The sequence below is a fragment of the Chiloscyllium plagiosum genome, unplaced genomic scaffold, assembly GCF_037043375.1.
Source record: "Chiloscyllium plagiosum isolate Xiang-an unplaced genomic scaffold, Cpla_swu_hap1 HiC_scaffold_46, whole genome shotgun sequence".
Classification (NCBI taxonomy): domain Eukaryota; kingdom Metazoa; phylum Chordata; class Chondrichthyes; order Orectolobiformes; family Hemiscylliidae; genus Chiloscyllium; species Chiloscyllium plagiosum.
The window spans coordinates 1,869,561-1,885,503 of NW_028270184.1; the positions used below are offsets into that span (position 1 = coordinate 1,869,561).

The 15,943-nt window shown below is 48.4% G+C and overlaps 1 protein-coding gene across 4 annotated transcripts in view; it reads right to left on the reverse strand.

Moving 5' to 3' along the window:
* pola2 (polymerase (DNA directed), alpha 2) overlaps window positions 1–15,943 on the reverse strand; it is a 60,045-nt gene that overhangs the window by 12,964 nt on the left and 31,138 nt on the right. For all 4 annotated transcript variants that reach the window (XM_087983823.1, XM_087983822.1, XM_087983824.1 and 1 more), the window contains 6 exons: window positions 15,389–15,446; window positions 14,631–14,740; window positions 14,141–14,334; window positions 12,167–12,255; window positions 7,895–8,050; window positions 6,989–7,051 (listed from right to left, as the gene is read on the reverse strand). In XM_087983823.1, the coding sequence (XP_087839949.1) occupies window positions 6,989–7,051; window positions 7,895–8,050; window positions 12,167–12,255; window positions 14,141–14,334; window positions 14,631–14,740; window positions 15,389–15,446 (670 nt within the window). The remainder of the gene's footprint in view (window positions 1–6,988; window positions 7,052–7,894; window positions 8,051–12,166; window positions 12,256–14,140; window positions 14,335–14,630; window positions 14,741–15,388; window positions 15,447–15,943) is intronic.

A 15,943-nucleotide genomic window follows, 5' to 3' on the forward strand; every position in this document is an offset into this window, starting at 1 on the left:
TTGAGGGATCTATGGACATGGACCCCAAGATCCCTCTGTTCCTCCACGGTCTCAAGAATCTTACCTTTAACCCTGTAACGTCCATTCAAATTTGATCTTCCAAAGTGAATGACTTCACACTTTTCCGGGTTGAACTCCACCTGCCACTTATCAGCCCAGTTCTGCATCTTGTCAGTGACCCGTTGCAACCTATAACAGCCCCTCTCACTATTCACAGCTCCACCAACCTTCATGTCTTCGGCAAACTTACTAACCCACCCTTCCACTTCCTCATGCAAGTCATTTAGAAAAATCACAAAGAGCAGAGGGCCCAGACCCGATCCTGCAGAACACCACTGGCCACCGAGCTCCAGGCTGAATACTTTCCATCTACCACTATCCTCAGTCTTCTATGGGCCAGCTAATTCTGTATCCAGACAGACAGGTTTCCCTGTATCCCATGCTGCCCTACTTTCTGAATGAGTAGAGATCAGAGTGGTGCTGGAAAAGCACAGCAGGTCAGGCAGCATCACAGGAGCAGGAAAATTGCTGTTTTGGGCAAAAGTCCTTAATCAGGAATGGAGGCATGCAGCGTCCAGGGTGGAGCGATAAATGTTGGGGGGGGGGGGGTGCCTGGTGGTGGTGGTGGTGTGGGGCTGGGGAGAAGGTAGCAATGAGTACAATAAGTGGATGGAGGTGATAGGTCAGAGGGGAGGGTGGATGGGAAGGGAGATTGGCAGGTAGGACAGGTCATGGGAACGGGGCTGAGCTGGAAGGATGGAACTGGGGTGAGGGGGCGGGGAGGGGATGAGCTTACCATGGGGAACCTTATCAAACGCCTTGCTAAACTCCAGTCAAATCACATCCACTGCTCTACCTTCAATGTGTTTTGTAATATCTTCAAAGAATTTGGGTGGCACAGTGGCTCACAACACTGCCTCACAGCACCCGGGACCCGGGTTTGAATCCAGCCTCGGGTGACTGTCTGTGTGGAGTTTGAACATTCTCCCAGTGTCTGCGTGGGTTTCCTCCGGGTGCTCCGGTTTCCTCCCACAGTCCAAAGATGTGCAGGTCAGGTAAGTTGGCCATGCTAAATTGCCCCTAGTGTTCAGGGATGTGTAGGTTAGGTGCATTAGTTCGGGGTAGGGGAATGGGTCTGGGTGGGGTTACACTGAGGGTCAGTGTGGATTTGTTGGGCCCAAAGAACTGTTTCCACACTGTAGGGATTCTATTCTATGATTCATTAAGGTTTGAGAGGCACAACCTCCCTTTCACAAAGTCATGTTGACTCTTTGATCAAACTATGGTTTTCTAGGTAATCATAATTCCTGCCTCTCAGAATCCTCTCCAATAATTTGTCCACCACAAATGTAACACTGACTGGTCTGTAATTCCCAGTGTTATCCCAATTCCCTTTCTTGAACAAGGGGATAACATTTGCCACCCTCCAATCACCTGGCACTATTCTAGTGGGCAGTGAGGACACAAAGATCATCACCAAAGGCACAGCAATCTCTTGCCTTGCTTCCTGTAGTAAACCCTCGGTATATCCTGATGAAGGGCTTTGACCCAAAACGTCGATTTTCCTGCTGCTCAGATGCTGCCTGACCTGCTGAGCTTTTCCAGCACCACTCTAACCCTGACTCTGATCTCCAGCATCTGAGGTCCTCCCTTTCGCCTTCGGTATATCCTGTCTGGCCCAGGGGACTACCTATTCCTATGTTTTTCAAAATCCTCCTCCCAAAAATGAACCTGTTTGAGTGTATGAGTCTGTTTCACACTATCCTCAGAAACGTCAAGATCCCTCTCAGAGGTGAATACTGAAACAAAGTACTCATTAAGGCCCTCCCATAACTCCAGGCACAAGTTCCCTCCAATATCCCTGATTGGCCCTACCCTCACTCTGGCCATCCTCTTGTTCTTCACATAAGTGTAGAATACCTTAGAGTTTTCCTTAATCCTACCCGGTAAAGCTTTTTCATGCCCCCTTCTGAGTCCATTCCTCAGTTCCTTCCTGGCTACCTCGTAACCCTCTAGAGCCCTGTCTGTTCCTTGCCTCCTCAACCTTCATAAGCTTCCTCCTTCCTGTTGACTCGATGTTCCACATCCCTTGTCACCCAAAGTTCCTTCACCCTACCATCCCTTCCTTGCCTCAGTGGGACAAACCTGTCCAGCACTATCAGCAGGTGCTCCCTAAACAACCTCCACATTTCTGTTGTGCATTTTCCTGAGAACATCTGTTCCCAATTTAGGTGCCCCAGTTCCTGCCTAATAGCATTGTAATTCCCCCTCCCCAATTAAATACTTTCCCATACCATCTGCTGCTATCCCTCTCCATCACTATAGTAATGATCAGTGAGTTGTGATCACTATCACCGAAATGCAGTCCTGCCGAGAGACCTGACACCTGGCCTGGTTTGTTGCCAAACACCAAATCCAATGTGGTCTCCCCTCTAGTTGGCCTGTCTAAGTAATCGAATCAGGAATCCTTCCTGGACACACCAAAAACTGCACCACCTAAACTATTTGAACTGATAGGTTCCAAGCAATATTAGAGAAGTTAAAGTCACCCATGGCAACAACCCTGTTACTTCTACACATTTCAAAATCTTCCTTCCAATCTGCTCCTCCGCGTCTCTGTTGCTATTGGGCAGGGGGGGTCTGAAGAAAACTCCCAATACAGTGATTGCTCCTTTCCTGTTTCTGATTCCCACCCATACTGACTCCATTGACAAAGCCTCCTCGATGCCCTCCCTTTCTGCAGCTGTGATACTACTCCTGATCAACAATGCCACTCGCACACTTCTTCCATCCCATTCCTTATACAGTCATAGAGATGTACAGCATGGAAACAGAGCCTTCGGTCCAACCCGTCCAGATATCCCAACCCAATCTAGTCCCACCTGCCAGCACCCGGCCCACATCCCTCCAAACCCTTCCTATTCATATACCCATCCAAATGCCTCTTAAATGTTGTAATTGTACCAGCCTCCACCACATCCTCTTGACAGCTCATTCCATACACGTACCACTCTCTGTGTGAAAAGGTTGCCCCTTAGGTCTCTTTTACATCCTTCCCCTCTCACCCTAAACCTATGCCCTCCAGTTCTGGACTCGCTGACCCCAGGGAAAAGACTTTGCCTATTTACCCTATCCATGCCCCTCATAATTTTGTAAACCTCTATAAGGTCACCCCTCAGCCTCTGACGCTTCAGGGAAAACAGCCCCAGCCTGTTCAGCCTCTCCCTGTAGCTCAGATCCTCCAACCCTGGCAACATCCTTGTAAATCTTTTCTGAACCCTTTCAAGTTTCACAACATCTTTCCGTTCGGAAGGGGACCAGAATTGCGCGCAATATTCCAACAGTGGCCTAACCAATGTCCTGTACAGCCGCAACATGACCTCCCAACTCCTGTACTCGGTACTCTGACCAATAAAGGAAAGCATACAAAGCGCCTTCTTTACTATCCTATCTACCTGCGACTCCACTTTCAAGGAGCTATGAACCTGCACTCCAAGGTCTCTTTGTTCAGCAACATTCCCTAGGACCTTATCATTAAGTGTATAAGTCCTGCTAAGATTTGCTTTCCCAAAATGCAGCACCTCACATTTATTCGAATTAAACTCCATCTGCCACTTCTCAGCCCATTGGCCCATCTGGTCCAGATCCTGTTGTAATCTGAGGTAACCCTCTTCGCTGTCCACTACACCTCCAATTTTGGTGTCGTCTGCAAACTTACTAACTGTACCTCTTATGCTCGCATCCAAATCATTTATGTAAATGACAAAAAGTAGAGGACCCAGCACCGATCCTTGTGGCACTCCACTGGTCACGGGCCTCCAGTCTGAAAAACAACCCTCCACCACCACCCTCTGTCTTCTACCTTTGAGCCAGTTCTGTATCCAAATGGCTAGTTCTCCCTGTATTCCATGAGATCTAACCTTGCTAATCAGTCTCCCATGGGGAACCTTGTCGAACGCCTTACTGAAGTCCATATAGATCACATCTACCGCTCAGCCCTCATCAATCCTCTTTGTTACTTTTTCAAAAAACTCAATCAAGTTTGTGAGACATGATTTCCCACACACAAAGCCATGTTGACTATCCCTAATTAGTCCTTGCCTTTCCAAATACATGTACATCCTGTCCCTCAGGATTCCCTCCAACAACTTGCCCACCACCAAGGTCAGGCTCACTGGTCTATAGTTCCCTGGCATGTCTTTACCGCCCTTCTTAAACGTTTGCCAACTTCCAGTCTTCTGGCACCACATCTGTGACTATCGATGATACAAATATCTCAGCAAGAGGCCCAGGAATCACTTCTCTAGCTTCCCACAGAGTTCTCGGGTACACCTGATCAGGTCCTGGGGATTTATCCACCTTTAACCGTTTCAAGACATCCAGCACTTCCTCCTCTGTAATATGGATATTTTGCAAGATGTCACCATCTGTTTCCCTACATTCTATATCTTCCATATCTTTTTCCACAGTAAATACTGATGCAAAATATTCATTTAGTATCTCCCCCATCTCCCGCGGCTCCACACAAAGGCCGCCTTGCTGATCTTTGAGGGGCCCTATTCTCTCCCTAGTTACCCTTTTGTCCTTAATATATTTGTAAAACCCCTTTGGATTCTCCTTAATTCTATTTGCCAAAGCTATCTCATGTCCCCGTTTTGCCCTCCTGATTTCCCTCTTAAGTGTACTCCTACTTTCTTTGTACTCTTCTAAGGATTCACTCGATCTATCCTGTCTGTACCTGACATATGCTTCCTTCTTTTTCTTAACCAAACCCTCAATTTCTTTAGTCATCCAGCATTCCCTATACCTACGAGCCTTCCCTTTCACCCTGACAGGAATATACTTTCTCTGGATTCTTGTTATCTCATTTCTGAAGGCTTCCCATTTTCCAGCCGTCCCTTTACCTGCGAACATCTGCCTCCAATCAGCTTTCGAAAGTTCTTGCCTAATACCGTCAAAATTGGCCTTTCTCCAATTTAGAACTTCAACTTTTAGATCTGGTCTAGCCTTTTCCATCACTATTTTAAAACGAATAGAATTATGGTCGCTGGCCCCAAAGTGCTCCCCCACTGACACCTCAGTCACCTGCCCTGCCTTATTTCCCAAGAGTAGGTCAAGTTTTGCACCTTCTCTAGTAGGTACATCCACATACTGAATCAGAAAATTGTCTTGCACACACTTAAGAAATTCCTCTCCATCTAAACCTTTAACACTGTGGCAGTCTCAGTCGATGTTTGGAAAGTTAAAATCCCCTACTATAACCACCCTATTATTCTTACAGATAGCTGAGATCTCCTTACAAGTTTGTTTCTCAATTTCCCTCTGACTACTGGGGGGTCTATAATACAATCCGTATAAGGTGATCATCCCTTTCTTATTTCTCAGTTCCACCGAAATAACTTCCCTGGATGTATTTCCAGGAATATCCTCCCTCAGCACAGCTGTAATGCTATCCCTTATCAAAAATGCCACTCCCCCTCCTCTTGCCTCCCTTTCTATCCTTCCTGTAGCACTTGTATCCTGAAACATTAAGCTGCCAGTCCTACCCATCCCTGAGCCATGTTTCCGTAATTGCTATGATATCCCAGTCCCATGTTCCTAACCATGCCCTGAGTTCATCTGTCTTCCCTGTTAGGCCCCTTGCATTGAAATAAATGCAGTTTAATTTATTAGTCCTACCTTGTCCCTGCCTGCCCTGACTGTTTGACTCACTTCTGTTCTCAGCTGTACCTGTCTCAGATCAATCTCTTTCCTCACTATCTCCCTGGGTCCCACCCCCCCACCTTACTAATTTAAATCCTCCCAAGCAATTCTAGCAAATTTCCCTGCCAGTATGTTAGTCCCCTTCCAAGTTAGGGGCAATCTGTCCTTCTTGTACAGGTCACTTCTACCCCAAAAGAGATTCCAATGATCCAAAAATGTGAATCCTTCTCCCATACACCAGCTCCTCAGCCACCTAAAGCCTGGAACATCCAACAACCACTGCTGTCCCTGTGATATCCACGTCTCTGTAAAGGCCAGAACGTCATAGTTCCAAGTACTGATCCATGCTCTAAGTTCATCACCCTTATCCCTGACACTTCTTGCATTAAAATAGACATACTTCAAGCCAGCACACTGACTGTACCTTTTCCCTTTCAAGTGCCTACCCTCCTCACAGACTCTTTGCACACTGTATCTGGCTGTTCCTCCATCATCTGATCCATAGCTCAGATACCCAATTTCGTTTTTTTAAAAAATATATTTATTAGCAATTTTTAAAAACTTTACAAACATAAATTGAAAACTACAATAACAAATATCAGGTATAATGAAAAGAAAACAAACACAAAACCAGTACAACCACTGTCTCCTAACTATTAACCTAGCCCCTGGTACAAAACAAACCTGAACACTGTGCAAAGCAACATCAACCCAATCTCGTTTAAATCCGCCTGAAGAGCTCGAGCAAACCTCCCGCTCAGGATATTGGTACCCCCTCCAGTTCAGGTGCAATCCATCCTTCTTGTACAGGTGCCACCTTCCCCAGAAGGTATCCCAGTGATCCACATATCCTACACCAGCGCTGCAGCCATGTGTTCAGCTGCACTCGCTCTCTATTCCTAGTCTCACTAACATGTGGCACTGGTAGCAATCCTGGGATTACTACTCTGTTCGTCTTTCTATCATTTCCATAGTTCTGATCCCACTCTCCACCTCAGGCTGGGGTGGAAGATGGGGGCAACCAATTGCATCTACACCTCCCACACCCTACCCTGCTCCAGCATCACCTTCAATTATCCATCGCAATCCTTCCCCCAACTCCATCATCAACAATATCTACCCCAAAAAGTACTGAATGCTGCAGATCCCACCCGGGGACACCGAGGCACATTTGATTTGGACTGTTCAGTTGATGGTGGAACAGCAACAACCCAGCAGCTAATAGTTCGACACTGAGTGTAACAGTATCCTCCCGCTCACAGCCTCCCACTGCTCAATGACTGACCTCGTAGAGCCGGGAAGCCACGATACATCGGCTGGTGCTGTTTGTTCCCTCCAGAGCCACCACCTGGTGAAAACAAATATCAGTCACAGTCAGAACCGACACTCTGGTACAAGGTCATACCCATCAAAATTAACCAGACGGAAAGTTACTCTGGAGAGAAAGCTCATCTTAGGCAGAACGACATCTAGAATCTAAATCAGAAAACAGCCTTCACCATATCTGTGTGCAGTTTTTAACACAGGCACTTCAACATCACTACCCTCTCGGGGGGGCAATTAAGGATGAGCAGTAAATGTTAACATAAGCAGCAGTGCCACATTCTGTCAATGAATAAAAGCACACTCCAACAAAGGCCAAAGTGAGGAACATTGATTAACTGCCTTTAGGGTTCATCCAACTGTAGGTTAGATTCCCTACAGTGTGGAAACAGGCCCTTCGGCCCAACCAGTCCACACCGACCCCTGGAGTTAATCTCTGATTAATCAGTAGGCATACAGTAAAGCTCCTAGGTAAGCCTGATCTCAGCCAGGCTGCAGGATGGGTTTTAGAACAAGAGAGGAGCAGAAAATATATTGGTCCCTCCTCAGCACAATGCAGCGACTGCCACGGATTACACTGTGGGGTAGGCTGTCAATTATAGACACCATGGGGGTGCTCTCAGTGGATCCGACTTTCAAACCGATTACTGAATATACGGAGAGACTCTGGGACTTTTCTGTTTAAACAAAAACCGAGTAAAATAAGGTTTACTCAGACTTTCACCCAGTGGTGTCCCTGTCCCAGGATGGGGATGGTGTTGAGGAAACTTACATAGTCGTTTAGAAGAGTAGGACACCACAGCTCCCTTAAATGTTCACTTACTGAGTACATCCTGACAATCTTTCACTGCTACTCAGGTGGACCCACCTGGCCAGGAAAGAGAGAGAACTCCTTCAGCTCTGACAGATCTACTGGCACTTGCATTCCTGCTGAATGTTTCAGGTCTCCCTGTAAAATCACTGACTTTGCATTGAGTTTGCCATTGCTGTCGCACGCGATCTGCCCCAGGAACGTTACCGATTCCTGCAATGAACCAAAAGGAAAATTAATAACGGTAATGGACAGAACGAGTGAACGTAAATGCGAGCACTGTTAACAAATACCATCCAGGAAAGAGCCATAGATCAGGAATTGAAAGGGAGAGAGGAACTCAAGTACAGTTACAAGGGGGGCAGTGCTGAGGAAATTGGAACTGCAAGTTGACATGTTCCCAGGACCTTCATAGAATCCCTACAGCGTGTAAACAGCCTATCGAGTCCACACGGATCTTCCAAAGAGCATCCCACCTCTATCAACACCCCCATCCTACCCCTGTAACCCTGCATTTCCTATGGCTAATCCATCTAGCCTGCACATCCCTGGACACTACTGGACAATTTAGCATGGCCAATTCACCCTTACCTGCACATCTTTGGATTATGAGAAGAAACTGGAGCACCCAGAGGAAACTGAAGCAGGCAGGGGGAGAACGTGCAAACTCCACAGAGTGTCACCCGAAGCTGGAATTGAACCCAGGTCCCTAGCGCCGTGAGGCAGCAGTCGTAACCACTGAGCCACTGTGCCACCCCAATGGAAAGAAGTAGCAGTGAGCTAGCTGATGGGTTGGTCTTAGCTTTCCATAACTGGTTAGATAGAGAAGTTTTCTATAGATTGGAAAATAGCTAATGTAACTGAAAAAGGGAGGGAGCTAGAAAGTAGGAAACTGCAGGCTTAATATTCACAACAGGGAAAATGTTGGAAGCCTTTATTAAAAAGTTTGTAGCACAACACTTTGATAAGTTCAAGGTATTCAGACAGACAAATGACTTGCCAAAGGGAAAAGTTTAAATAATTTATTGGAGTTCTTTGAAGAAATAACTAATTCTGTAGATAAAGATGATCCAGTGGATGTATTGTACTTAGATTTCCAGAAGACACTTGCTATGATGCCACTTCAAAGATCATTGTGGAGAATCATGGTTTTGGGACTAACACATTGGTATGGATAGAAGATTGGTTTGTTAACAGGAAACAATGCATGGGGCAAGATGTCACGTGCATTGTATCACTGGGGTCAGTGCTGGGGCCTTAACTTTTTTTTTTACAGTTTATATAAACGACTTGGACGAAGGGAGCAAAGATCTGGTATGTAAATTTGCTGATGACACAAAGATAGATAGGAAAGCGAGTTGTGAAAAAGACAGGTAACGTCAGTGGGAAAAGATTGAACAAATGAAGTGCAATGTGGGAAAGCGTGAAATTGTCCATTTTGGCACAAAAAATTTAAAAAAGACATTATTTAGAACGGTGAGAGGTTGCAGAGCTCTGAGATGCAGAGATCTGGGTACCTTTGTGTATGAATCATCAAAAATTAATATGCAAATTAATATGCAGCCAGTAATCAGGAAATGAAACGTTATGGGCTATTGTGAGGGGAATTGAATGCAAAAGTAGGAAATTAATCTTCAGTTAGAGAGGGCACTGGTGAGATCACATCTGGAGCATCTTGTACAGTACTGGTCATCGTACAGACTGAAGGATGTCAATGTGTTGGAAGAAGTTCACATGAGATTTACAAGACTAATACCTGGAATGAATGAACTGTCTTACGTGTGAAGGCTAGGCCTGTATCCTCTCAAGTTTAGAAGAGTCCAGGATGACATCATTAAAACATAGGATCTAGGTGGAACTTGACTGGCTGGATATTTCCTCTTGTGGGTGAATACAGATCTAGGGGTCACCATTTAACAATATGGGGGCGTGCTTTTAAAAGAGATTTGGAAACATTCATTCATTCTCTAGGACACTGCTTGGATATCCCTTTCTTAACAGCCAGTGGAGGCAGAATCTTGAAATATTTTAAAGGCAGACTTAAATTCTTGAGTTAAGATTAAAATCATCTCAGGCATAATCTTTTCATGTGGCTGAGCAGGCTCGAAGGGTTAGGTTGCCCACTCTTGTTCCTTGTTGTCACTACATGCTCTTCACTCCGGTAAGCAAACAAGTTCCAACACACCCAGCTCATCTCCATTCTGATCTCCTGCTCAATGACACGCTGCAAGGGAGGGGGAGGGGGATCTTTGTTTTTAGTATTCACCACAGACTTGCCCTCTACTCCTCAGGTGACAGAGATAGCGAGGGGGTGTATGGACTGGAGGGATTACAGAGATAGGAGGGGTTGTAGGGGCTCCAGGAGGTGACAGAGATACGAGAGGTGTAGGGGTAGGCAGGGGGATTACAGAGATGGGGGGGGGGGCTGTAGGGGCTCCACGAGGTGACAGAGATACGAGAGGTGTAGGGGTAAGCGGGGGAATTACAGAGATAGGGAGGGGCTGTAGGGGCTCCAGGAGGAAACAGAGATACGAGAGGTGGAGGGGTAGGCGGGGGATTACAGAGAAAGGGAGGGGCTGTAGGGGCTCCAGGAGGTGACAGAGATACGAGAGGTGTAGGGGTAAGCGGGGGATTACAGAGAAAGGGAGGGGCTGTAGGGGCTCCAGGAGGTGACAGAGATACGAGAGGTGTAGGGGTAGGCGGGGGATTACGGAGAAAGGGAGGGGCTGTAGGGGCTCCAGGAGGTGACAGAGATACGAGAGGTGTAGGGGTAGGCGGGGGATTACAGAGATGGGGGGGGCTGTAGGGGCTCCAGGAGGTGACAGAGATACGAGAGGTGTAGGGGTAAGCGGGGGATTACAGAGATTGGGGGGGGGGGGGGGGGCTTTAGGGACTCCAAGAGGTGACAGAGATACAAGAGGTGTAGGGGTAAGCGGGGGATTACAGAGATGGGGGGGGGCTATAGGGGCTCCAGGAGGTGACAGATACGAGAGGTGTAGGGGTAGGCGGGGGATTACAGAGATGGGGGGGGGCTGTAGGGGCTCCACGAGGTGACAGAGATACGAGAGGTGGAGGGGTAAGCGGGGGATTACAGAGATGGGGGGGGCTGTAGGGGCTCCAGGAGGTGACAGAGATACGAGAGGTGTAGGGGTAAGCGGGGGATTACAGAGATGGGGGGGGGGGGGGGCTGTAGGGGCTCCAGGAGGTGACAGAGATACGAGAGGTGTAGGGGTAAGCGGGGGATTACAGAGAAAGGGAGGGGCTGTAGGGGCTCCAGGAGGTGACAGAGATACGAGAGGTGTAGGGGTAGGCGGGGGATTACGGAGAAAGGGAGGGGCTGTAGGGGCTCCAGGAGGTGACAGAGATACGAGAGGTGAAGGGGTAGGCGGGGGATTACAGAGAAAGGGAGGGGCTGTAGGGGCTCCAGGTGGTGACAGAGATACGAGAGGTGTAGGGGTAGGCGGGGGATTACAGAGATGTGGGGGCTGTAGGGGCTCCAGGAGGTGACAGAGATACGAGAGGTGTAGGGGTAGGCGGGGGATTACAGAGAAAGGGAGGGGCTGTAGGGGCTCCAGGTGGTGACAGAGATATGAGAGGTGTAGGGGTAAGCGGGGGATTACAGAGAAAGGGAGGGGCTGTAGGGGCTCCAGGAGGTGACAGAGATATGAGAGGTGTAGGGGTAAGCGAGGGATTACAGAGAAAGGGAGGGGCTGTAGGGGCTCCTGGAGGTGACAGAGATACGAGAGGTGTAGGGGTAGGCGGGGGATTACAGAGAAAGGGAGGGGCTGTAGGGGCTCCAGGAGGTGACAGAGATACGAGAGGTGTAGGGGTAGGCGGGGGATTACAGAGATGTGGGGGGCTGTAGGGGCTCCAGGAGGTGACAGAGATACGAGAGGTGTAGGGGTAAGCGGGGGATTACAGAGATGGCGGGGGGCTGTAGGGGCTCCAGGAGGTGACAGAGATACGAGAGGTGTAGGGGTAGGCGGGGGATTACAGAGATGTGGGGGGCTGTAGGGGCTCCAGGAGGTGACAGAGATACGAGAGGTGTAGGGGTAAGCGGGGGATTACAGAGATGGCGGGGGGTTGTAGGGGCTCCAGGAGGTGACAGAGATACGAGAGGTGTAGGGGTAGGCGGGGGGATTACAGAGATAGGGAAGGGGGTATCGGGACTAGAGAACGCCACTTGAAACAAACTCCTAAGACCTCTAATAGTCAAATTAATTTTTGAGGTTACTATTTCTTCTGAATAGGTTTTGGTTTTGAGAATACTATTTTCAGTGCAGTCTACGTGGCAAGGACAGGATTTAGAAGCAGAGTCTTGCTCCTCACCTGAGCAGGCATAGCCACTGATTGGATATCCTCGATGTTGTAATGATCTGTCAAAACCTGACTCAGATCTTCTATCCTGTCATTGAGAACTGAAATGTATTAACAAACAGCACATTAGAACATTCAATCTTCTAACCAATTTTACCACCTGACCCTGAAGGCACAGTGCCTTCCACAAACCACATGCGCTCATATCTCAGCCTTCAGGGAACACAACATGTCCACAGGCTCCACATCTGGGGACGGCCTGATCCATACTTGAAGTAGCCATTCGGAACAGGAAATCTGTTCCTCCCTTCATTCTCGCCAAAAGGCGCCAATGCCAATATTTACTTGCCAGCTGAGGATACTAATTCAACACAAAGCAGGTTCCAGAGACAAGAGAGCGGTGGTTGGATCTGCAGCCTCACAGCGCCAGGGACCCAGGTTTGTATCCACCCTCGGGCAACTGTCTGTGTAGAGTTTGCACATTTCTCCCCCCCCCACCCCCACCATGTCTGCATGGGTTTCCTCCGGGTGCTCGGGTTTCCTCCCACAGTCTAAAGATGTGCAGATTAGGTGGATTGGCCATGGGAAATTACCCGTCGTGTTAAGTGCATTAGTCAGAGGGGAATGGGTCTGGGTTACTCTTCGAAAGGTTGGTGTGCATTTGTTGGGCCAAATGACCTGTTTCCGTACTGTAAGGAATCTAATCTAATATAAAAAACCGGAGGAACAGGAGTAGGCCATTCAGTCCCTTGAGCCTGTTGCACCGTTCACTGAGATCATGGCTGATCTGTCACCCAACTCCATATATCCCTTCACACCTTTCCTCAACAAAAACATTATCTATCTCAGATTTAAAACTAACTACTGATAGAGCATCTGCTGCCATTTGAGGGAGAGAGCTCCAAACCTCTCTGACTGTGTCCTAACATCTCTTCTGATCAGTCTGGCCCTTGTTCTTAGACGAAGCCCTGAGTTCTAGAATCCCCAGTCAGTGGAAATAGTTGATCTTTATCTACCCTGTCTTTTCCTGTTAATACCTTTAAAACTCAAATCAGATCACACCGTGGGTGGCACGGTGGCACAGTGTTTAGCACTGCTGCCTCACAGCGCCAGAGACCCGGGTTCAACTCCCACCTCAGGCAACTGACTGTTTGGAGTTTGCACATTCTCCCCGTGTCTGCGTGGGTTTCCTCCGGGTGCTCCGGTTTACTCCCACAGTCCAAAGATGTGTACGTCAGGTGAATTGGCCGTGCTAAATTGCCCATAGTGTTAGGTAAGAGGTAAATGTAGGGGTATGGGTGGGTTGCGCTTCGGCAGGGCGGTGTGGACTTGTTGGGCCGAAGGGCCTGTTTCCACACTGTAATGTAATCTGAAGAAGGGCTTATGCCCGAAACGTCGATTCTCCTGTTCCTTGGATGCCGCCTGACCTGCTGCGCTTTTCCAGCAACACATTTTCAGCACCCACTCCCCAGCAAACTGTTTCTCTCTACGAAAGTTAACCTCAAACAGATCACCTCTTAATCTTCGACAATCAAGGGAGTACAAGCCTATTCTGCAATAACCTGTCAATACAGGTTAACTCTTTTATCCATGGGATCATTGTAATGAATCTTCAAGTGTCTCCCTTCTAAAGCCAATATCTCCTTGCTGGAGTTAGGGGCCTGGGTCTGCCCTCTGGCCAAGTGGAGCAGTGATATCAGCACCGCGGGTCAACCCACCAACCTTCCACTGGGACTGATGTTGATACTGACCCCAGAAGGGCCCTCCCAACATACACACACACACACACACACACAGACACACCTTACAGGCTTGGTTGCAAGTGTATGCTTTTAAGCAGGGGGATTGGAGAAGGAATTTCTGTAACACAGGGAGTCTGTGATACTCTTGAAGTGAGGATTATCCTCGGACACGCCACATTTGGCTGCTTCTTCCTGAGCAACCTCGAGTGAAATCAAAACGCTGGTGCCTTTGATTGAGACTCACCATCGCGGATGTCACGCAGCTTCTGGAACATGTACTTGAACCGTTTGATGATCGAGTCCTCAGGCATGAGGAGCAGCTGAACAGTGGCACTCCTGCCTCCCATGCCTTGCCACGTGGCTCCCTGCGCCGTACCAAACGAGACAACAACTTCACCGCGGTTAGCTCTGGAACTGTACTTCAGAGATGGGTTCGGGCTGAGGACAGCAGAAGGAAAAAAACTACGCATTCAGGCACTAACCAGCCATGCTCATTATGGTTCCAAATTACCACAAACAGCAGAGTTACTGGGGCGAGAGGAAGTTACAGAGATACGGAGGGGGTGTAGGGGCCAGAGTTAGGGAGGGGGGTAGGGGCTGGAGGGGGTTACAGAGATAGGGAGGGGGTGCAGGGGTAGATTGCTTGCATAGGAAGTGGATTATATATTTTTGGAACAGGTCATTTAATTGATATTTCAATCTAAGTAAATAGTCAGATGAAACGATCCTGTTACCTTGGAGAGAAGGAAGCTGGAGAGAAGAGGAGCCGTGGACTGCGGCTCATGGACACCTTCTTTGACTGTGGCTGCTCTGGAGTGGTCAGCACCCGCTTCTGTGCACCTGCCTACCGAGGGAGCACACATTCAACAGGAAGCACCACATTCTCCAATCTCCAAAAACCAATCCTCATACAAACCTTATCCATTACAGCAACCTCCACCTCCCACAACCCAACCACCTGATCAAGTATTGTTGCTGCAGGGAGTCAGAATCCTCAGAGAAAAGGAGAAAAACTATCCCTGCCCCACTCTGTCTGACCCCATTACCCTCATCCAGAATGTCCTCATTATCATCCATCAGTGTGTCCCACTCAGTCTGCCAATTCCCCGCAATAATGGTTTGCTCCACTCAGTTTGTCCCTCATTGAGTGTGTCCTACTCACTCTCCCCCATGTTCACACCCCTTTCCCCAACATCAGTGTCCCACTCAGTCTGACGTTTTCACCTCCTCCCAGTGCAGCTTTGCCAAAGGATGGGGATCAGGACTCATCCATCTGAACTTCAGCTGTGGGGTCACTGGGTAAACCCTTGAACTACCCTGTAACTGTGCCTGTACAGACACTACCTTCACCTTCCCCAGGACAATAATTACTGGCCTAGCCAGTGGCTCCCACACTCCTCCAATAAGTACAGAGGAAAAAGGGCCATCACAATGGGCAGTGAGTGAATTCTGACCCTGGAAGGGAAAGTGTCTTCTCCAGTTAGACAGGTACCTTAGCTGGTGTGGAATATGAATCGAGTAGGTTCTCCTCCTCCGTCTCTGCTTGGACACTGGCCAAGAGTCAAAGAAAATGTCCTGGTCACACTGCAACTCACTTGCCTGAGCTGTTCAGCTCTGACCACCACCATTCTTCACATGCATTTTATAACACAGGTACAGGCCAGCATTTCTGCCCCACCTCACCCGCTGCAGCACATTACACGTCTGGCTTTGTATTTCACTGCACCCGCTGGAATTAATCCCCTGTACCCACAGCCAACTCTGCCTTGGACTCAAACGCTGCATGACGACTGAGCCGCCTACAATCTGTCATTAAGATTATCCAGCAATACGCCCACACCAAGAGGTACAACTGACAGAATCAGTCTCCCCTTCAGTACTGTGGGAGAGCCGCAGGAGCAGAAGCACCCCAGTCGTCACCTTTTCAGGAGGTAAAAGATTGCTTTTAATCAAGGAGCTCTCTCTCTCATGCTTCCCACTCAAGGTTCGTCCCTCAGCTCACACCGTCAGTCATTTATCACACCACAGTTTCTGGGATCTCACAGCA